Source organism: Ptychodera flava, chromosome 12 (assembly GCF_041260155.1).
Source record: "Ptychodera flava strain L36383 chromosome 12, AS_Pfla_20210202, whole genome shotgun sequence".
Classification (NCBI taxonomy): domain Eukaryota; kingdom Metazoa; phylum Hemichordata; class Enteropneusta; family Ptychoderidae; genus Ptychodera; species Ptychodera flava.
In genome coordinates, this window is record NC_091939.1 from 38,321,407 (window position 1) to 38,344,074 (window position 22,668).

Here is a 22,668-nt window from a genome sequence, read left to right on the forward strand (position 1 = left end):
TTTAAGTCAGGATCTGAGCAAATGTGTTGTGTTTCATTACAACCTAACAGACGATGGGTTTGGTTAAAGAATGATTCCTAATTCTCAGCACTTTAAATACAATTTTGGCACCTAAATGAGTCATAAAGGTCTAAGGTGCTCAACTATATTTTAAATATGACAGATATTTATCCGTAAGACATAAGATTACAGAAACGAACTCTTGCTGCAGTGAGAAGTCAACTTTTTATTTAGCCGTATTTTCAACTTTTTATTTAGCCATATTTTCAACTTTTTATTTAGCCGTATTTTCTATCCTGGGTTGATAGCTCTGCTGGTGGACAGAATTGTCCCCGAGGCTATCGTTCGCCCAGTTAAAAGCAATGTATTCGTTGCTTCGCTTTGATAAAGTTTGTATGTGTGATGTGTGATAGTGAGCGTGCGTGCGTGAGTGCTTCACGAACTCTACAACGTGTGGAGCGGTCTCAGTCAGAAAAATGTAACAACTTAGCCGGCTATTGAACCACTCTTTTTGGGAGTGGTGATTTAGCCGAGCGGTTCTCTCTGTTGCCTCTCCGCTAGGCGACTGATGCCGTATGTTGTGGGTTCGAACCCGATTGAAAACTAGCCGTATATTCAACATCCTGTAGTTTTCCACATAGCAAAAGAGAAAAGCTATTCAAGTTAGCAAGTCTGAACAGTGTTGTTTGAAATGGTTTATTCATTGCTATTTTTAATTATCAACTCTAATAGCTTCTCTGTCTATAAATAGACGAGAAGCTAAAAATAAGTGACCTGATCTGAAATATGTGACATCTATAGCAGTTGAGTCTTTGGGTCTGGTTCTCATTAGACAGATATTCTGAGAGTTGATCTATATTGTTTTTTCAAATTTCGATTTAACGGAAAACACGTTTTTTTAAAACGTAGAAATAACAGTGCAGATGATCATGGTAACATACAATGGCTTACTTACCTAAAATAATTCAAATAAACCTTGAAGACAACCAAATCCTTAGAAATATTACAGCCTTAAATGACAATGAATCAAAAAGAGGATTTATTTAACTGCCATGACATATATATCAGAGAGAAACCAATTTATTTGACACAATTCTAGAATGCTAGTGTGATCTGACATTAGCAACAACAATGTGTATCAATGTCAAGGGTGTTTGTGCTCCAATCTACCATACAACTTTTGGAAAGCCCTATCAATCTTACCTGAAGTCTATGGTTGTCTATAAGTTTCTGAGGAGGAGACTCTGCTAATAAAGCTCCCTTTCTCATCATTCCAACAAAATCAGCTTGTTTAGCTTCCTCAATGTAGTGTGTTGTAATGATAATAGTTACTTGTCCTGATTTGGTTAGTTCTACCAGATGCTGCCATATCCTGAGTAGAAATAAATAATTGCAGTTGTGTTGTGTTGCAGAATAACCACAGACAAATTGAACTATTGTTGTTTAGTGCTGTAAAAATCCCTGGCCATTGTGTCCATTATAGAACAATACACTGATTATTGTATTTGCAGAGTACCTTGGGTGTGCAACCACTAACAGAAAGGAAATCTTCTAGGTGGTAAACAGATGAAGAAAATATATGCCTTTGGTTAATGTGAATTTGACCAGATACTCATACGGTATGATTTCATCATGGCTTAAACAAGGTATCATGATAGTGTACATGTATCTAGATCACAAAACTTCAATTCAAGCCTTGCTAAGTGGTTGGCATTGTCAATGTATCCACAATACTTTTTTCTACTTGAATTGGACATTTGCAGCAAATGTAATGTGTTTACTTGTAGCACTGATCCACTTAACACAGTACACACTAGAAGCATGGCATGCTGGGATTCTAGAGATATTGCAATAAATAAACTGACTGACATAAATCATACACAGGATTTCAATTTCAAAAATGGTAGAGTGGTATTTTAGGCAGTGTCTGTTGAACAAATAATACACAAACCTTTCTCTCAGGACTGGATCAACTCCAACTGTAGGTTCATCTAGTATAAGAAGTTCAGGTTCATGCAGTAATGCTACTGCAAATGATACCCTTCGTTGTTGTCCACCACTGTAAATGGTCAAAATACACCAATAATTTAATAATTTATCAATCATATATACATACGGCTGTGATAACAATATAATTTTAAATGTCAAATTCAAACAGTTTTGTTCATACTAATGTTACCCTCCATTCTCTTACATTTTTTTCATTTTTTCCTTGTCAACTTCGGAATGCAATAAATGTTCAATAAATAATGTTTTACACGTACACTCTAAAGTTCTTAATATGTAATTTTCAATTCAATATGATTGATTACCTGAGTTGTCCAATAATTCTTGACTTTGCTGGAAGGTCCAAAAACTCCAATAAAAATTCAATCCTTGTTTTGATTTCAAATTCACGCATTTTGTGAAGTCTTCCAAAAAATGTTAAAGTTTCACCGATGGTAAACTCACTGTACAGTGCTGTCTCCTAAAGTTGAAAACAAGTCAGTGAGTCTGTTAGTATACAAATGACTCAAACATCAAAAAAGTATATTTAAAACCCTGTCCAAATTGATGGTTTACAATATAATATATTATTACTCTATTTCTATTATATATGATGTCAGTTGTTACATAATTGATACTTTCTACTTATCATTTGTACGCAAACTTTAAAGTTTAATTTTTTTTTTTCAAAATTCTACAAAAATGTAAGAAACACTACAAATATTGAATGTTTTGACTGCCTTGCATTCTGGAAATTTCCCGTCATAATAAATTACTGCATACCATTAAGTGTCTGAAAATTCTTAGGAAATTCTATACATGTTCACAGTATGTTTGTTACAGCAACTTTATTACTTTGTGGTTGTCAAAGGGTAAAAGTAACATAATTAAATATTGAGACTTTGTTTAAAGTCACCTTTTCTTTTTCAGAAACATCAATCTAAAAGATTTTAAAGTTTGAAATTATTTTATTATTCTATTACATGTATAATAAATTGATATGAATATATAGTTATATATTGTTTAGTGAATGTAAATGCATTTGATTCTTCAAAATATTGGTTAACAATCAATTAATAGCTTAATTTTAACCTCATATCAAAGTTGCAGAAACACACGATGACACCTACTTGCGGCATATATCCAACCAGACAACCTGGCACTTCATGACCAACTGTACCAGGTTCTTCACCTAAGACTGTGATCTCACCACTGTCCTTATGCAGTCTTCCCAGCATGCATCTGAGAAGTGTTGTCTTTCCACAACCACTGGGCCCTAACAAACCATAGCTGAGTGGAGTAAGAAATAAGGATCACTTGTACAGACTGTATACCAGTCCTAGTGATTCAAAATTAGAACATGTCTACATCTTCTTTCAGTGTCATGCTGTGAACTGATGCTGTATCTGTATCAGATGGTAGAACATACACAGTGATATTGGAGATTCAAACACTACTTTCAGTTCAGTAGCACTCCCTCTATGGCAACAATGATGACTTGTTCTAACTGTACCAAATGGTATTTTAGAATGAATTGATGACATTTCAAGAATGTAAACTCACAGAAACAGATACAAGACCCGTCAAAACACTACAACTCATCTAAGTTAATTATTGCTTGAATTAATTACATTTTTGACTGAAATGCAGCAAATTATTTGCTTCACTAAAGTATTCAGTTTGCTTTGTTTTTGTTGTTATTGTTATATATTGTTTGGGTTTTTTAGGTGGACATCTGACAATCTAACAGTCTATTTTCTAATTTTGGGCTGACCTCTTTCAAAAAAATTTCCACATTCACCAAGGGACAGTAATTTCTGAACTCTGCTACTTCCGTACCATCTCTGATATACATCCTCATAATTTTGAAAACTTTCATCCAACAGGCACTTTTTATACAGATTAAAAGATATTTCAAACAAGTTACAGATTAAAGGATTATTAGGAGACAGAATTTGTAGCAAATCAGTGTTGTACTTACATGTGTCCTTGAAACAGTGTTAAATTTACACCTTGCAGAGCATGTAGAGCATTGTTACCATGGCCATACTTTTTATGGACATTTCTACACAAGACAGATACTTGCTTATCATTTATGGTTGCCATACTTAGCTGGGACTAGATCTGTTCAGGATGAGAAAAGAAAGACAGGAACATTTCATTCTGTTTTTAAAACCCATTAGCTGTATCTTTCCCACTTGTTTTTGAAAAGATGGACTTAAATTAAAAGCAGCTTGTGGAAACATGTTTACCAAAGTTGACCGCAGAACATTTTTCAAATATTGGCAATGAACATACAGCTCAATAATTTTCAGCTTGAAAGTCATATATGGCTGCCATGAGCAAGTACACACAGAAACTGTGGAATAATTAATTAAATCCATCACCAAGGATTTAAAAAAGTAATTTTGGGGTTTTTTGTTATATTAGTAGATGATGATAACCATCGTGATCCTTTATTCAGTATTGTAGGCCTCCAGCCTTTTTATACAATAATTGAGAATAAATATACAGACAGATACAGTGGGGCTTACTACTTGAAAATGGTTACATTGTGAAGAATTCAGAAAATCCATGTGTAATATCAAGTTGTCAACAATAGACCATCCTCTATCTTGAAACTATGATAAATAAACTTTGACAAGTTTAGAGTATTAGGGTTCTAGGAATTTAATACGCTGATATATTTAATCACTGATGGTTGTTCATAAAAGAATGTCAAGAGGAATTTTTTCCTTAAATCGTCATACACGGGACAAATAAAGCAGAAATGAATTCAGTTTCAAGACATTGCAAATTACATATTATGGCATATTCTATTTTCTCTGGCTAGACCTCCAAAACAGCCACTTTCAATAAGCATGTTAATGTTTGAAATCCTAAACCTACCTACAAAGAGCTGTTCTAAATATTTCAATATTTACACAACTCAAATACTTTTCAAAAGTCAAAATAGTTTTAAAAACACAATACAAATCCAGCTTTGAAGAATTGGCTATGTCACTTGACCATAGTTGGCTGCCGATATCAAGGCACCTCTGTTTAAAAGTAGAAATGAAAAGTCATTCATTGCCTACAGTCTGCATATCCCGTGCTACGCCAAAACCAAAACTAAACAAAAGTTCTTTGACCTTTTTGGCCCAACAGTGACAGCCCTTCTGAGCCATTTCATACTGATAATCGTAACATTGTCTTAAATATAACTATCACTATCACTGTGAAGTAATTTCAACCAATACTTGACAATACATGGAAGGCAGAGTATTTTCAAAGATTGTCACCCAAGTTTAATAGCCAAGGATAGCAAGATTCACATGCTTGCGCCTTAACTGACCTTTAGAATGTGTTTGCCCCTTTGAACATCGTATCAATCATAAATCCCCAAACCTCGCATCCATACATAAGTATCAGAAGGATTTTACAATCAAATATATGTAAAGCTAAATTAATATTTACATTTTTAAATTTACTGAGATAACTTTTAATACTATACATAGGCTTTCTACCTTATTTAACTAAGTTTTCCTGTGCCTTTGACCAAATTCCAAAACAAGGTCAACCTTAAGTAGTTAAAATATGACAGTTTCAACGTATACCCAATCCAATTTCCATTTTTCATAATATCTTAACCTCCCTCCATTCCTAAAGACCACAATTTTAGTCTTCGATATGTTGACTTTTACTTCCACTTATTACAATGAAGGCTCAATTTGTCAAGCTGTAACAGTAATCCAATTACAGATTGAACTACTTGTGATGGATAAATCGTCAGCAAAACAGAGATACAAGAGCTTAAGCATTCCTACATAGATACCATTATACATTCCATGTTTAAGAGCTTCACCTACATCATCGATAACAAGTCATTGACAATGACATAGTCCCCACTTGTAATGGGAGTATTAGTCTTGATGGGGCAGGGAAATGTGGTCACTGAGAAGTATCACTGGAGTGTATATGTTGAGATCTATGGGCACATAGGTCTATGTCATTGTTCCCAATTTGAAACACATGAGGCATGTCTAAGTTATGGTTCTCAATCGGGAAAAAAGATCAGACCTCTAGCTGTATTGGCCAGCCAAGAAATACATATGCGCATAATAATGAGGTACAAGATGTGACATTTTAAGGTCTAATATCCCATCAGTATTGGAGGGTATAGAACTTGTGGTTACCGAGTTATGCATATGTATATATATATATATATATATATATATATATATATATATATATATATATATATATATATATATATATATATATATATATATATATATATATATATATATGTATAATCAAGGTCAAAGGTCATACGGTCACGTGACATTTTGAAAAAAAATTTGTATTGCTAATTAATCCCTATATGCAAAAAATCAGACCTCTAGCTCTATTCCCTTGCCCAGAATTAGATGTGTGCATAATTAAAGAGGTAAAGTCTGTGTTGTCATAAGGTCTCCCACCCTACTAAATATAAAGGACATAGCACTTGTAGTTATGTATTTATCGACATAAACGTATATTTCAGGTCAAAGGTCATTGAGGTCACATGACATTTGGTCAAAAATTTTCTATCTTATAGTTATCCCTATATACCAAAAATCAGACATCCAGCTCTATGGGTTTGCTCAGAATTAGATTTATGCATAATTAATGAGGTACAGTATGAAGCATCATAAGGTCTCCCATCATACCATATATGAAGGGTGTAGCACTTGTGGTTACTGAGTTATGGACAAATATGTATATTTGAGGTCAAAGGTCACCGAGGTCACGTGACATTTTGTCAAAAAAATTGTATTGCTAAGTTATCCCTATATACCAAATTTCAGACCTCTGGCTCTATTGGCTTGCTCAAAATTAGATATGTGCATAATTAATGAGGTACAATATGTGGCGTCATGAGCTCTCCCATCATACCATATATGAAGGGTGTAGCACTTGTGGTTACTGAGTTATGGACAAATATGTATATTTGAAGTCAAAAGTCACCAAGGTCACATGACATTTTGTCAAAAAAATTGTAGTGCTAAGTTATCCCTATATACAACAAGTCATCGTTGATGACACAGTCCCCACTTGTTAATGGGTACTTTGATTACATGTCCTCAGAGAGGATAGAGTCCTCTTCATTAATTAGGTCTGTGATAAAAATACTTTGATACAGATGGCGCTCAATGGCCAAGAATGAGTTCCATGGTGATGAAAACATAAAACCAAAGTAGGCCACCATCCTAAAGTTCATAAAATGAGTCCACTAGGAATTAATCAACAGGATGTTGCAAAACATTTTGCATACAATCCTAATTAACAGATTGTCACTGGTACCATATTTCATAAAGTTTGATGCAGTATTTACAACACTATGAGATCAACATCTGTATCAAGTTTCATCACATTTGACGTTGTATTAATTTGTGGCTATATCACCCTAATTAGGAAAGTTCATTACTTATGCAATTACAAATTAATTAAAATGACACTGATAAATGTCTTTTCCAATGTTAAAGCAATGTGAGCTTAACATCTGTACAAAGTTTCATGAATTTGATGCAGTATTTCTTGACATATCAGCCTATTTACGAAACTTCAATAATTGACATGTTACTGCTACATTTGACGAGCATATGTATGAAATAGGTCAATGTCCTTGTACCAACTTTGAATGATACTGGTGGCAATATGTCTGAGTTATGGCTCTGTACATTAGAAAATTGTAACAAAATCACCGCCATGCAGCGATATTTGATCTTACTGTTTAAAAAATCAACACGTATATGTACGACATAAGTCAATGTACATGTACCAACTTTGAATAAGATCAGTTGAGACTTGCCAGAGTTATGGCTCTCGACATGAAACAACCATAACAAAATTGCTACCATGTGGCCATATTGGACCATCTCGTGAAACCAATCGACATACATATAAGTCAATGTCCTTGTACCAACTTTGAATAAATTTGCTTGATACATGTCTGAGTTATGGTTCCGGACATGAAAAAATCGGAAAAAATGGCCACACGGCGGCCATATTGGATTGTATCACAAAACAAATCAATGTGCATATGTATGACATAGGTCAATGTCCTTGTACTAAGTTTGAATAAAATCGGTGAATAAAATCAGTTGAGACGTGCCCAAGTTTTGGCTAAGGACACGAAAAAATTGTAACCAATATGGCTGCCATGCAGCCATATTGGATCATATCATGAAACAAATTGACGTACATATGTATGACATAAGTCAATGTCCTTATACCAACTTTGAATAAAATCGGTTGAGATATGCCTGACTTATGGCTCTGTACATGAAAAAATCATTGGAAAATGGCCACACGGCGGCCATATTGGATTGTATCACAAAACAAATTGACGTGCATATCTATGACATTGTTCAATGTCCTTGTACCAACTTTGAATAAAATCGGTTGAGATATGCCTGAGTTATGGCTCTGTACATGAAAAAATCGTTAGAAAATGGCCGCCTGGCAGCCATTTTGGATCGTATCACAAAACAAATTGACGTGCATATCTATGACATTGGTCAATGTCCTTTTACCAACATTGAATAAAATCGGTTGAAACATGTCTGAGTTATGGCTCTGTACATGAAAAAATCGTTAGAAAATGGCCGCCTGACAGCCATATTGGATTGTATCATAAAACGAATTGATGTGCATATCTATGACATTGATCAATGTCCTTGTACCAACTTTGAATAAAATCGGTTGAAACGTGTCTGAGTTATGGCTCTGTACATTAATAATAGTAACAAAATGGCCGCCTGGCGGCCATTTTGGATCGTATCACAAAACAAATTGACGTGCATATCTATGACATTGTTTAATGTCCTTGTACAAACTTTGAATAAAATCGGTTGAAACATGTCTGAGTTATGGCTCTGTACATGAAAAATCGTTAGAATATGGCCGCCTGGCAGCCATTTTGGATCGTATCACAAAACAAATTGACGTGCATATCTATGAGATTGGTCAATGTCCTTTTACCAACATTGAATAAAATCGGTTGAAACATGTCTGAGTTATGACTCTGTACATGAAAAAATCGTTAGAAAATGGCCGCCTGGCGGCCATATTGGATCGTATCATAAAACGAATTGATGTGCATATCTATGACATTGGTCAATGTCCTTGTACCAACTTTGAATAAAATCGGTTGAAACGTGTCTGAGTTATGGCTCTGTACATTAATAATAGTAACAAAATGGCCGCCTGGCGGCCATATTGGATCGTATCACAAAACAAATTGAAGTGCATATCTATGACATTGGTCAATGTCCTTGTACCAACTTTGAATAAAATCGGTTGAAACATGTCTGAGTTATGGCTCTGTACATGAAAAAATCGTAATAAAATGGCCGCCTGGCGGCCATATTGGATCGTATCACAAAACAAATTGACGTGCATATCTATGACATTGGTCAATGTCCTTGTACCAACTTTGAATAAAATCGGTTGAAACATGTCTGAGTTATGGCTCTGTACATGAAAAAATCGTAATAAAATGGCCGTCTGGCGGCCATATTGGATTGTATCACAAAACAAATCGACGTGCATCTGTATGACATATGATGTAATTCTTGTACCAAGTTTGAATGAAATTGCTCCTTGCATCTCTGAGATATCTGCGTGAACGGACGGACGCACGCGGACGCACGCACGCACGCACGGACGCACACACGCACGGACACGACCAAACCTATAAGTCCCCCCGGACGGTGTCCGTGGATACTAAAAAATCAGACCTCTAGCTCTATTAGCTCGCTCAAAATTAGATATGTGCATAATTAATGAGGTACAAAATGTGGCGTCATAAAGTGTCCCATCATACCACAGGGCCTCATAAGTGCCTATTTAAGTCAATTTTACAGCGGTTTTCTTTCTTTTTCAATGTTACAAATAATCCAGCTGAAGAGCACAACACTTGTGTAGCTGTCTTTTGTGCAGCGTGTATTTGCATGTATAGTGCGTCCTCGTAAATGTGACCTTTAGTTCCGTGACCTCTAGGCTCTAGCCATGCCTACTTCCTGCCCTGCCCTCGCTATGCTTAATTAGTACAGTAAACACAGCGACGTCTGTACGCATGGCCAGTAGGCATGGCCAGAGGAATTGGGTAGAGGTCACGGAACTAAAGGTCGTATTTAAATATGATCACATTCCCCATTGAGGGCACACTATATATGTCAATACAAGCTACACAAAAGACAGCTACACAAGTGTTGTGCTCTTCAGCTGGATTATTATTTGTAACATTGAAAAAGAAAGAAAAACGCTGTAATATTGACTTAAATAGCCACTTATGAGCCCCTGTGATCATACCATACATGAAGGGTGTATCACTTGTGTTTACTGAGTTATGGACAAATATGTACATTTGAGGTCAAAGGTCACAGAGGCCCGTGACATTTTGTCAAAAAAATTGTATTGCTAAGTTATCCCTATATACCAAAAATCAGACCTCTAGCTCTATTGGCTTGCTCAAAATTAGATATGTGCATAATTAATGAGGTACAAATATGTGGCTTCATAAAGTGTCTCATCATACCATACATGAAGGGGGTAGCACTTGTGGTTACTGAGTTATGGACAAATATGTATATTTGAGGTCAAAGGTCACCGAGGTCACGTGACATTTTAAAAAAAATAGTATTGCTAAGTTATCCCTATATACCAAAAATCAGACCTCTAGCTCTATTGGCTCGCTCAAAATTAGATATGTGCATATTTAATGAGGTACAATTTGTGGCGTCATATAAAGCTCTCCCATCATACCATACATGAAGGGTGTAGCACTTGTGGTTACTCAGGTATGGACAAATATATATATTTGAGGTCAAAGGCAACTGAGGTCACGTGACATTTTGTCAAAATATAAAAAGTTTTGTACATTGATTTTAACAAAAAGTGATATTGTCAAAGACAAGATGGCATTCTATCTCTCCAAAGATTGGATGGCATGTTTTGGGATAAGAAAAATGCAAAAAGATACAGCTGATATAACATGCTATTAGGCCTGCCATAGATTACTGTCTTCATCTATTTGTCAAGAGATCTCAAAGAAAGTTTATTATCAAAACTATACAATCTGCTCATGACAACTATTCTAAAACATATCAAAATCATTGATGGCCAGCCCTTACAGAACATGTGTGCACACACATGCCAATCCCTAAATGTTTACTTCATATGTTTTTAATCAACCTCATTGAAAATGACTTTCTTTACTTGAGGGACCTAAAATGTTGAAATCACTATTTTATTATGTGATTATATGCCAATGTAGGGGAACTAATATTAAGTACACCCTCATCATGGAGAATTTTAGTGACTTATTAGATAAATCTTTGCTCAGTTTAACGTTCAGTATCAATGCAGAAGAAGATGACAATTAAATTAATTAATCTAAGACTGTGCCAATAAATAAATGCCTGACAGAAAATGATGAAAACATGATAATTGTAATATTTCAGTGAGACATACCGCTTATTGCAGAGTGTAATGATTTGTATTGATTTGTATATCTGCATGGGTAATGACAAATGAAATATCAACACCAAGATAATAATTTGGAACACACAGCTCAGCTTTGGTTCAATTTCCCAAAGGTTTAAATCGATCTGTGAACTTTGACTCTGAAAGTTTGTTGACCCATCTTTGAGTTGATTATGTCCTGCTTTTCAGTTCATCCCTTCAAATGTTTGTAGTTCAAGATTCCTTTCTAATATAATAACACTTTACATTTACAATATTTATGGATTGCATTGTGAAATGAGCAATTTTGGGAGCTGTATGTTGGCTGAAGAAATACCAGACAGGACCATGTGTAACTCCACCTGTGAAACCATTTCTTGGCATTGTCAATACACAATAAAACTCACTCAAGTGAATAGGTAATATCTACACGGTGAATTTTCATTAATCCAGTCACAGTTCCTATTTCATTGGATTCTGCAACCTGTTTTAAAACTATGGAGGGAAGAAGAGTGCAACTTTCATGTCCACTTTTGAATGTTACACTGCTGCTAAGCCGTACAGGTGTTGTTTCCCAAGGTCATGGTGACCCAACTTGCAATGCCTGCAGTCTGATGAATAATGCAGCTATCACGGTTTTCCACTAGGGTTGGGAGTGGGGATGTGGGGCAACAGCTAGGGTAAATTGAATGCAAATCCAATCACCGGATGATTTGCACTGTCTGTAGAATTTTGACTGATATCAAGTCCTATTAAAATTAACAACATGTAGTCTCAATTTTTCCTCACCATAGGGTATCTGACATATATTATTGTTGCCTGTGGGTGGGGAATTTGACATGGCTTGGAAAAAATGTCAAATTCCCTTGTTAGGCCCGCAACTCTCTTATCCTCACCCCTACCCCCACCCACATTTAGTAATTTACTGGATGGAAAATATTATGATATCGGTTTGCATAACTCATAGAATGAAGTAAAGATGTACAATTTTAGTGTTTCGTGTTGACGAAATTGAAAAGCATTTTGTGCGAAATGGTTTCTCGCCGTGTTACTTCGAAAGGAAAATTTAGCGAAATGGTTTCTCGCCGTGTTACTTCGAAAGGAAAATTTTCGTTTAAAGGATACCTACCAAATGCAGCTCAAATTTCAGAAAGGGCTGTAACTTTAACATTAACGTACATACCGTTATATTGGCCTGAACTGCACGAAGCTCTGCACACAAGCCAAAGTGTCCGCGCCGTTGCAGTTGAATGCAGCCCATTCAAACACTAATTGTCGAGAGCAAGAGACGCCAGTCGCTCATGAAACAACTTAACTATTAAAGGGAATATTAACAATTGGTGCTCTGCAACTTCACGTGATCTGGATGATAGCATTCGGTAGTGTCCTACTGTACTGTGTTATCAGCTGTTGACAACGAAATATCGACGATTACGAAACAGACGCGGTGATTCGTCAACGCAACGAAGACACCGGAGGGTCAAAGGTTGTGCTAGAAGCAATAATGCAATCTATGATGACACTGTGACTGCATGCGCCCACGGTTACTCTACCACGGGTAGAGTAACCTTGATGCGCCGAATTCGATAAAGATTGATTTATTAATTAATTGACTGATTATGTAATATTGATTAGTTATCTCCCGCTGGTCGGTTAGATGTACCTTATTCACAGCTTGCAGTGCCGATATCGGAAGTACGAGCGCAAGAAAGTAATGTCACTTCATGTACTAACACAACACAACCAGCAAAGGGAGTGGTAGGGCTACGGATCCGCAGCAAATCTGCGGCATGCACCGCACTGCCGCCGTAGTGAGGACAAAAGGTGAAACGAGGCCGGAGCACGGGTTCATACCCGCGCCCATCACCACATGATGCCACATTTTATCGTCAGGCCCACTTTGCATTTTGCAGGGAGACCTCAAGATGACTCCATTTCAAACTCCAGCGTATTATGATTTGTCCAGATTCAGTGATTCTCCGAGAGATTCTTCCGATTTTTTTCCGCTCCACGATGATGGGCAAGACCAGATGGCCTTTGGCCAACTTTGGCACTTACCAATCAATCAATCAATCGATCGATCTTTATTGAATTCGACACATACCGATAGAGAGTGTGGTATGTGTTCTACTTCTAGTGACAATCTACGAAATAACGTAATTGAGAGAGAAATAAGTATTAAGCAGCAAGTACACCTTAAAAAGCAAATCAGGGTCATTGTCATGCGGCATCATATATGCATACTTATACAACAGAAAAATAACGCATTTTAACGTATGAATCATGAAATTAAAACACTTTTAAATTATTGCTGAAAGAGATTGCGTGACCTCAAGAAACAGTACTTAAACATTTTAATTTAACAATTTAACAATTTAATGTCATTGACAAGACGAGTACTATTCTCCTCGTATAGAAAGTGTGTGTACACTTCTGCAAACTAGGCCTATATCTAAAACTTTTCCGGCAACAATAAAATTAAATGAATTACAAATGGTTTTATTCTGTAACCCTTTTTCATTCCCCAGGAATTATTGTGTGTTAAATAAAATAATGACCTCTGGAGGAATCGAAGGGGACTTTAAAAATCATGAGTAGTGAGGGGTTGTACGTTTTATTTAGAAAGCCAGGGGGATCTGAATAAAATGAGGATCTTTTTACAATTCTCCCGCCCCCTCTAGAAATGGTTGTGAATTTTACCGCATGATATATCGTCGAGTTCATCAGAAAAGCTAAGGTCTGAAATTGATGCTAGAAAGCTGTTCGGTAAACTAGTCCCAGGGGGAAAAAAATTTCATTAAAATCAGTTGGCCCTTGAAAGATACTTTTTTTTTCTGGTTCTGACATCAATTTTTCTGTTGTCGCAACGGTACTGCTACGCTGCGCCTGGCACTTTCGATGATCACACCACAGTCACTCGTGAGCTATTCAGCTCTGGGACTATTCGCCCCATAGACGTGTGTACATAACCGAGAAAAAAACCCAAGTCTGGAAACTAAATGGCTATTTCCTATAGGGATTATGCCACCATGTCATCTTCGACGTTCGATTTTACTGTGAAAAATAGCAAGTTCGTCTATCATGTAACCGTCGATCGTTCCCTAGCATTCTCAAAATTCATACCTGGTACTTAATTTGCTTCAAAAACGCCTATGGGCCGAATAGTCCCAGAGCTGAAGAGCTCACGAGTGACTGGCTTTTTTCTCGCTTATGTACACACGTACGTCTATGGGGCGAATAGTCCCAGAGCTAGCTGAATAGCTCACGAGTGACTGTGATCTCATGACAAGTATCAAAACTCATAGTGCTATTTTTCACCCGAACTTTCCACCTCGTACCTTCTGCTGTAGACCACTGCTTTCGATGATTGAACGAAAGAAGCGAAAAGTTTGCATAATCGTGAGAAAGATTTATAACAAGCAACACTCAGGCATTATGATACAATCGACGCGATGTGAACAAACTGTGGAGCGCGTTGGCAGGGCTTGTCTCGTATTTCCCACAATTCTTTATAGCTCCGCGAAAAACTTTCCGCCAATGGCAGTGTCGTAAGCATAGTTCAAAGGTCGAGTCCGTTTGAAAAAAAAAACATGGCGAATGTAAAGGAACTCGCAGAGAAGTGTGCCTGCGTCGTATGTCGATTTTTCGCGAATGGGCAAGCCTTGAGAGCTGACTGGTGATTTCCTATAGAAGCAGTTAAATCTATCCTAACTGCTCAAACATGACGGCAGTGTTTAAGACGCATATACTCGTTCTATTGTTAACTACATTGACAACTTTCCAAGGTGGGTCAGTATCTTCACTGCTTGGCACGCACGCACGAGATATGAGGGCTCTCTTCATCATTACGCGAAAGCAGTGTAAAATGCAGAATCGTTTTATGTATATTTTAAAATTATTTCATTGACTGTCTTCAAGGTCCCTGTCTTCGAATGACTGCAATACTTCATGTACAGTGGTCCTGGGCTCTCATTCTGAGTCTCGTAAAACTACAACAGAAGTGTTTACACACGGGAATGGTGATAATTTGATCACTTCTTGAGAAGACGATTGTACCTGTCCGGAATCGTGATAAAATTAACGTTTTGAAGAGTTGTACAGTTGAAGTTATGTATCCATGACTCATAGTTTCTAAATAGTTCAATCTATGTAACTGCAATAATGCAGCCCAGTGGCCCTGTGACTGTGACGATTATTTATGTTATTGCTCCCCGACGGCCAGCATGATAACAGCAGCAACAATTTGCAGGGTCCTCAGCTACATTATTGCAGCTACATATGTGTATGATATGCATTAATAGTAGAACTGCAAACAGTATATAGATATATACACAATTATCCAAATCTTGGAGGAATCTGGCCATAGCACTATGAAGCTGAAATCTTGAAATCAATTAAAATATGTTGGCAGTCAGTTTTCATGAGAAGAACTATGTCTCATTATATTACCATGCCCTGTCCATCGCATTTCATTTGGTCGAGCTGAACCATGTGACTTAGAACTAATACACTGGAACAGTTTTTTAAATTCATGCCCATGAATATGAATAATATCCATAAATATCATAACTTTACAGCTAAAACGTAAATCGTGATTTGTACAAAGATCATAATCAATCACAAAATAAAATGGAGCACCTGTGGGCCAAGTTTAGACACTTTTTTCAAAAAGTCTGCAGATTTGCAAAATTTTTACATTATGCGTGACAGTGTATCGTGCTCACTGACAAATTTTGGAGACTCATTGTCTTTTGCGTGGGAAAATTTTGTAAATTTTGACGGTTTACTTTTCTTCGGTTTGTTGATAATATAATGGAAATAACAGACTCTGCCCTGACCATTAGCGTTTATTTATGGGTGTGGATGAGAGGAAAGCCAAAATTAACAGGCTCGGCAAGCCTCAGCTATTAATTTTTTACTTTCCTCTCACCCTTGCCCATAAATAAATGTTATTGGTCAGGGCAGCGCCCTCTATTTCTATATTTATTGTATCACCATTAATAAACTTGATAGTATTTGCTGTCTGAGCAATCAATAACTTTTGCTTTGGCAGTCTTGAACTTTACCACACCAATGGATATTTGAAATGTATGCATGACAAACAGAACTCATTGTGTTAAAGGGGAAGGGGTTAAGCTTTATTTCAATTATCATATGCAAATTTGCACCAACTATGCCACACATACTGCATAGAAAGCATATATATATGCATCATACTCAAAAACCACTTATTTTTCTTTGTTGTTAGAAAACCTATCAGTACCGTAGTTTAAACTCATGACAATCCATTTCTACAATTTATCATGTTCTAGAGAAGTTCAAATCATAATTTTGTCAATTTATTTTTGCTGTCCTGTACTTTTGTTTAATCTATTCATGGTCATAGAGGGACCTCAATTTATACTTTGTTCCTGAATTCCCCTGATCAGTCTTAACCATTACTGAGTAATTGGTGGCAGTATCTAACAGTCTGAAACAACAACAGGAGTAATATGATGCTAATGCACAATAGGAATCTGTCAGTTTCACTGATGAAGTCATATAGCATGCACAAACAGGAAACAAACTGGAAATGCAGTAGACGAATCAGCCATGGAAATCCATTTAGATACCATGGATACAGGAAAGAGTTATTCAGCTTTAACTGAACAGACAGTCCTTCTCAGGAATAGGCATAGGTAGGGTATGTTGAAGCAGGCGGCCTTCAAACCATATCTGCATACTGATGGTGTGACACCCAGTGTAACCCAGGCAATGTAGCTTCTACAGTCTCTGTTTGTGTGTACCATAACTCTAGTGAAACTGATTGTGATACCTGGTGTTAAGAGGATAGCACACAACATCATAAATTGGTATCTACACTTCTGGTTGTTTCTGTTGTTGTTGACTGTAAGATATTGCCATTTCAATTCAATTCAATTCAATAATGTTTAATATTGACAGTGTAAATTCACGAACAAAGTACCAAGTTTTATCAAATAATTACACAATATAAAGCTGTATCTCATTGTCAAATTCTTTCCCGGCTGCACTGTAATGAAAAGGTATTCTTCTGGCAAAGTACTAAGAACAAAGAAATACTGTAGATTTTGAGTCATATACCTGTAAATATTTTCAACAGATATTCTTGGTTTTGAAGAGATTACTGTCTTAGAAGGAACTCATGATGTACAGTTGACATGTCCTTATTTCAAAGATCACAACAAAGCAGCCAAATATTCCTGGTATGTCAATGGAAGTTGTTTGGAAAAGGTAAATGGACACTTATTCCGGTATTCCCTACACTCTATTTCAGATATGTTATAGATGGTGTTGTAATGTTTGATGTTGACACATTGCAGTGTATCTGTTTGTATAGTGTTTTATGGATATTGCCTTGACTACGGTACAAAATGATACAATATCTACATACAATGTATGGAGTAGATCATTTGCATTCAAACATCAGTGCTATGATCACTGTATTAATGCAATATGTGCTAATTGTTTGAAAGCTTGAAAGTTGGAAACATAGAGAAAAATTTCAAGCTGTGAGTATAGTATTATATAGTTTGTCATAGGTATTGTATCTAGTACTGTAACTTAAATAGACTTGTACTGTAGGAATGTTTTTCTCAATGAAATCATGCAAATAGAAGCCATCTCGAAGATTCATAATATTCTCATATCTGTCCTCTGTACACAAGGATCCATCTAAATACCAAACAGGAAAATCTGGGCAACTAACCTTCTTCACCATAGCCAGGAATGACACTGGTGAATACATGTGCAGACTATCAGATGAAAGTGTTGCAGAGAATTACACTTTTTACATTCATGTAGACTGTAAGTGTGTTTTAGTTGTATCTCACATTTTGGAATGTAAGACAAGAGATAAATAACAGCATTTGATGGAGGTTTTATGACTTTAAAAAAAGTAAAAAAATGAGGTCCATTAGCTTAGTCTTTTTTAATCTGCTCTCATGATTTCTTTTGATTTCAACCCATTCAAATGAAGTAGATTTTTACAACATCACAACAGCATTCATTTGTGACAGATTTTGAATGTTTTGTCTTTATTCCAAATTTCCCACATTTTGAAAAAACATTCATATTGCAAAAAAAACCCAGAATACATTATACAAGTGAAGGGCATTCGGTGCCATGTGTTCTGATGAACGACAATATGCTGTCTTTGTGAGGATATGTACCATTTGCACACTGTTTTGTGAGGATATGTACCATTTGCACACTGTTATGTGAATGGAGGTGACCTTATTAGAGTGGAGCACCTTTAATTACCTATCTTAATCAAAATTGTACATACAGTGTCAGTCTGCAGTCATTAACACTTACATACTCATCCTACAGTAGATACAGACTAATTTAAGATTGAAAGGAAAATCACAAAAACAATGCAAAAAGTTAGAACTCTTAAGCCTTTAAAATGTAACATAATAACATAATTTCTTGATAGTGTTGACTTTATTATGTGTGTTTTGAAAACTTGCATTTTTCTGCATCAACAGTGATGTCCAGCTTACATCGGTCCATTTAACAGTGAGATCCAGTTTGTATTAATAGCAGAATTGACAGTGAGGTCCAGTTTGTATTAATAGTAGAATTGACAGTGAGGTCCAGTTTGTATTGGTAAATTTGACAGAGAGATCCAGCTTACTTTGATAGTGAGGGCCGGTCCACCTTGTAGTGGTAGATTTGATGAACTCTTCATTACAGTATGGTTTTTGAAAAATAAGATAATATACTGGAGATTCATATGTAGTCAACTATCAAGTTTTTGCTCTTATCATACAGCACATTTTTTGGAGAGGTGTTTCGTCAAGTACACTTACAAACACATACCTGTATGGTATAAAGACCCCTACACAGTCATATCGTTAACAGACAAATTTAAAGCATATTGGATGCATTTTCAATTCCTTCATAAATAAATCCATTGCAAAAAGGATGTAGACAAATATGAGTGACCTTGTAGAGTTTAGAACCACATGACAACTAGCAACTTTCTTTTACAGACCCACCCATGATCCTGCAATTGCATGAACCATTACAGATTGTTGAAAAGGGTTCAAACGTGTATCTTGACTGTGAAGTCGATGGCAAGCCTTTTCCTACTGTACAGTGGCTGAAAGATGGCCAACAGTTACTGACAAATGGAAGATATCTACTCTTGTATTGTAAGTAACTTGTAGCTAGTTAAACTGGAGAAAATAACCTAATAAATCACTGAAAGTGTATAATTTTTGGATCAAGAAGTGAAATGACATCCCAGTGTTCAATGGTCATATCTAATGTTTACTTTTCTGGATATATGTATTTATAAAGTATGTATTATGAATATTGCGTGAGTGTATATGCAAATCAATTCAGAATTAGGTATCATAATGGAGGATATTCACTGGCCTAAAATGTCGCATTATGTAAACAATGAACTTATGTTTCTGTAGATGTTTCATCGATGGATTTGGGAAAGTATCAGTGTATTGCTAGCAATAAATATGGCTCTGTTCAAAGTTCATCAATGGAGGTCACTTTCCACGGTAAGTGTAATCTACATGGTGATAATATCATGTATGCTGATTTATTGCATTGATGTGAACACAATCTCCATGGTGATAATATCATGTATGCTGATTTATTGTGTTGATGTGAACACAATATGCTCCATGTGATTTGGGAAAAGGGACTTGAAACAACTGTTACTTCTGTGCAAGTTTGTTCCTGGTTTTAATGATATGATCATGAATTCATTGATAATTCTAGTCATTTTCAATAAAGCATAGGGGGATTTCCACTACGATTATTCACACAGTAGTTGAGTACATTGATGTCCTTACCTGTAGTGATGGGAGTTGAATCTGAAACTACCCACCATTGGGATGCCATCTGAGATACTTGCACATGGGTCACCATGTTGGGCAGGTCACACATTAGAAGCAAGCCCTCGTTGTCATAATCACAGTCACAGACATTTTCGATCATGAGATCATTTGCTGTGACACCCAGCTGCTTGTGACACAAAGTCCCCCACCTACTTGGGAATACAATTTGTCTTGTGTTTTTCTTGAACATTAAGTTTGTTGCTTTTTCCACTACTGTCATTTTAAAAGTCAGCTATGTACAACACCCATCATCAATGTTTAGGACTCAGTGTATTTTTAATATAATTTGAGTTACATCAGTACAGTTGGTCAATTGGTATGTAGTTGAAAGGTATCTATATATCAAAGAAGGGCTTGGAGATTCTTGACAAAGCCAGTTTTATATTTGTGTAGTACATGTTGTTTGACTTTGTGCTCAGTTAGTAAAGGGTTGCAATATATATACATTTCAAAAATATGGAATACCATGTACCATTTCACCAATTTTATTACACTCCAAACATTCTGTTTCAGCTAGTCCCCATGAAAAAATGGGTATAGTAGTAGAGAATAGGAGTGAAGGGTATTATAGATCTGTCTAACCTGTCTAACCATGAAGATCAAGCAATTCTTGCCTGAACAATTTGCATCCATATACCCAATTGAAAGATATATAAAAATTATATTAAACATATGAAATATACTCTGTAGTATATTGGCATGTCCATTTCTTTTGTGATTAATAGATTCCAATATGGTAGGCCTGGTTTAATTTTTGCTTGTCTAAAGCTATGATCAGACATAACAAAATCAAGTTGCTGTCAAGTTAGGTACAAGAGAATGAAAAGTGTCAGGGAACTGCATGCGTGTGTTCTTCAGCAATTTAACAAGAAATACTGCCTTCAATAAGAGAGAGAGAGAGAGAGAGAGAGAGAGAGAGAGAGAGAGAAGGGTTATACTCATGAACTTTATCATTCTGGTGTCAACATAGTTTTTTTCATGTTCATCTTCCTTATAATTTTCAGTTCCTATTTATTTCACTACATTATTACCGGACAAGATTGATGTGGAGAGCCATGGGAATGTCACATTGGAGTGCAAGGCTGAAGGAAAACCAAAACCAGTCATTGAATGGTATAGATTTGATGAACGATTGAATTCAAGTGAAACTGTTCAGGTACAAAGCTGCAGTCATACACTTTCAAAATATCTGGACAGTGACAGTCAAAAAAGTTTTCATGTTCTGTGATCATGTGATTTGATATGATTTGATTTGATTTGATTTGATGTGGTGCTTATCTGTTGACCTTGATTGAATCCAAAATTGTTCAAAACGAGACTGTTGTTATTGGCTTTGGAATGAATGAAATATGATGTCCACATAAAAACATGAAGTCTTAGAGGTATGTAATTGTCTCGAAACTGACATTGTACGAGCAGAAGTACGGCCTCGTACTTTCATATTACGAGTGACGTAAGTCACACATGCCTTTTGACCTAATTTTTTATGAATACGCCTTGGACTATGTTGTATTCCATGGATGAAAGATTTTTGTTTATGTGAAAGGGTTTTACGACAAACGAACGCTTAGACACATTTTCTGTGTATATTCGAAACTCGGAAGTAGGAGCGGGTGTGAACTTCGTATGATTATTTTTTTGGTCGTGAGAGCGGGTTCAGTGCAGTGCGGAGGAATACTTTTAGGCTTTGACTTTCGGACGAGTCTGTACGTACGGGTCAAGACTGGAGACGACGCGACACTCTGACTTATTATACGCCACGATGGTAGACTTTTTTGCAGACGTCGATTGTAACATTAAGCTGTTAAAGAAGAACTAAAGAAGAGGTTGCAATGTCCGAACATGACAATCTGAAGTCATCGAAACAGTTTCTCTTCTCAGGCTGAATTTAGTACGACCGAAAGCAATAAAATAAGGCCTGGTACTGAGATACATTAACGAGAATGAAATCCGACAGTCAAAACACTTTATCTTCCGAATATCGTATTAATGAAAATCAAATGAAATCCGACGATCGAAAGTTTTCTTCAGAATTTAGTATGACCAAAAGCAATAAATAGCGCCCGATTCTGACGTATATTTACGTTTAGGCCTATGTCAAAGCCAAAAGAAATCGGACGGTTGAAACGGTTTCTCTTCCGAACAATACATGTTCGAAATACCTGTACGTAAGGCTGTGAAAACAAAAGTAACACTCTCATTACAGAGCTCATCGTAATAATGATCAGTTAACGAGGTGTCAAAACTTTTCAAACAGCAAGTTTTGGTGTGTCACTCTGCGCAAAACAATAGTAAGGGTGTTACCGTTTGC

At 36.2% G+C, this 22,668-nt stretch overlaps 2 protein-coding genes across 4 annotated transcripts in view; one reads left to right on the forward strand and one right to left on the reverse strand.

Moving 5' to 3' along the window:
* The window catches only part of LOC139145811 (contactin-1-like), a 47,991-nt gene that overhangs the window by 16,885 nt on the left and 8,438 nt on the right, over positions 1–22,668 (forward strand). The window contains exons 1-6 of one of the 2 annotated variants that reach the window (XM_070717199.1): positions 15,074–15,260; positions 17,597–17,727; positions 18,162–18,300; positions 19,491–19,652; positions 19,923–20,015; positions 21,362–21,513. In XM_070717199.1, coding sequence (XP_070573300.1) covers positions 15,197–15,260; positions 17,597–17,727; positions 18,162–18,300; positions 19,491–19,652; positions 19,923–20,015; positions 21,362–21,513 — 741 coding nt within the window. In that variant the 5' untranslated portion in view covers positions 15,074–15,196. Of the gene's footprint in view, positions 1–15,073; positions 15,261–17,596; positions 17,728–18,161; positions 18,301–19,490; positions 19,653–19,922; positions 20,016–21,361; positions 21,514–22,668 lie in introns of those variants that run through there. The other variant, XM_070717200.1, reaches the window with a different exon arrangement.
* The window catches only part of LOC139145810 (ABC transporter G family member 20-like), a 47,200-nt gene that overhangs the window by 14,555 nt on the left and 9,977 nt on the right, over positions 1–22,668 (reverse strand). Inside the window, exons 1-6 of one of the 2 annotated variants that reach the window (XM_070717197.1) lie at positions 12,659–12,916; positions 3,968–4,110; positions 3,117–3,276; positions 2,313–2,467; positions 1,952–2,059; positions 1,204–1,372 (exon numbers count right to left, since the gene is read on the reverse strand). In XM_070717197.1, the coding sequence (XP_070573298.1) occupies positions 1,204–1,372; positions 1,952–2,059; positions 2,313–2,467; positions 3,117–3,276; positions 3,968–4,092 (717 nt within the window). In that variant the 5' untranslated portion in view covers positions 4,093–4,110; positions 12,659–12,916. Of the gene's footprint in view, positions 1–1,203; positions 1,373–1,951; positions 2,060–2,312; positions 2,468–3,116; positions 3,277–3,967; positions 4,111–12,658; positions 12,917–22,668 lie in introns of those variants that run through there. The other variant, XM_070717198.1, reaches the window with a different exon arrangement.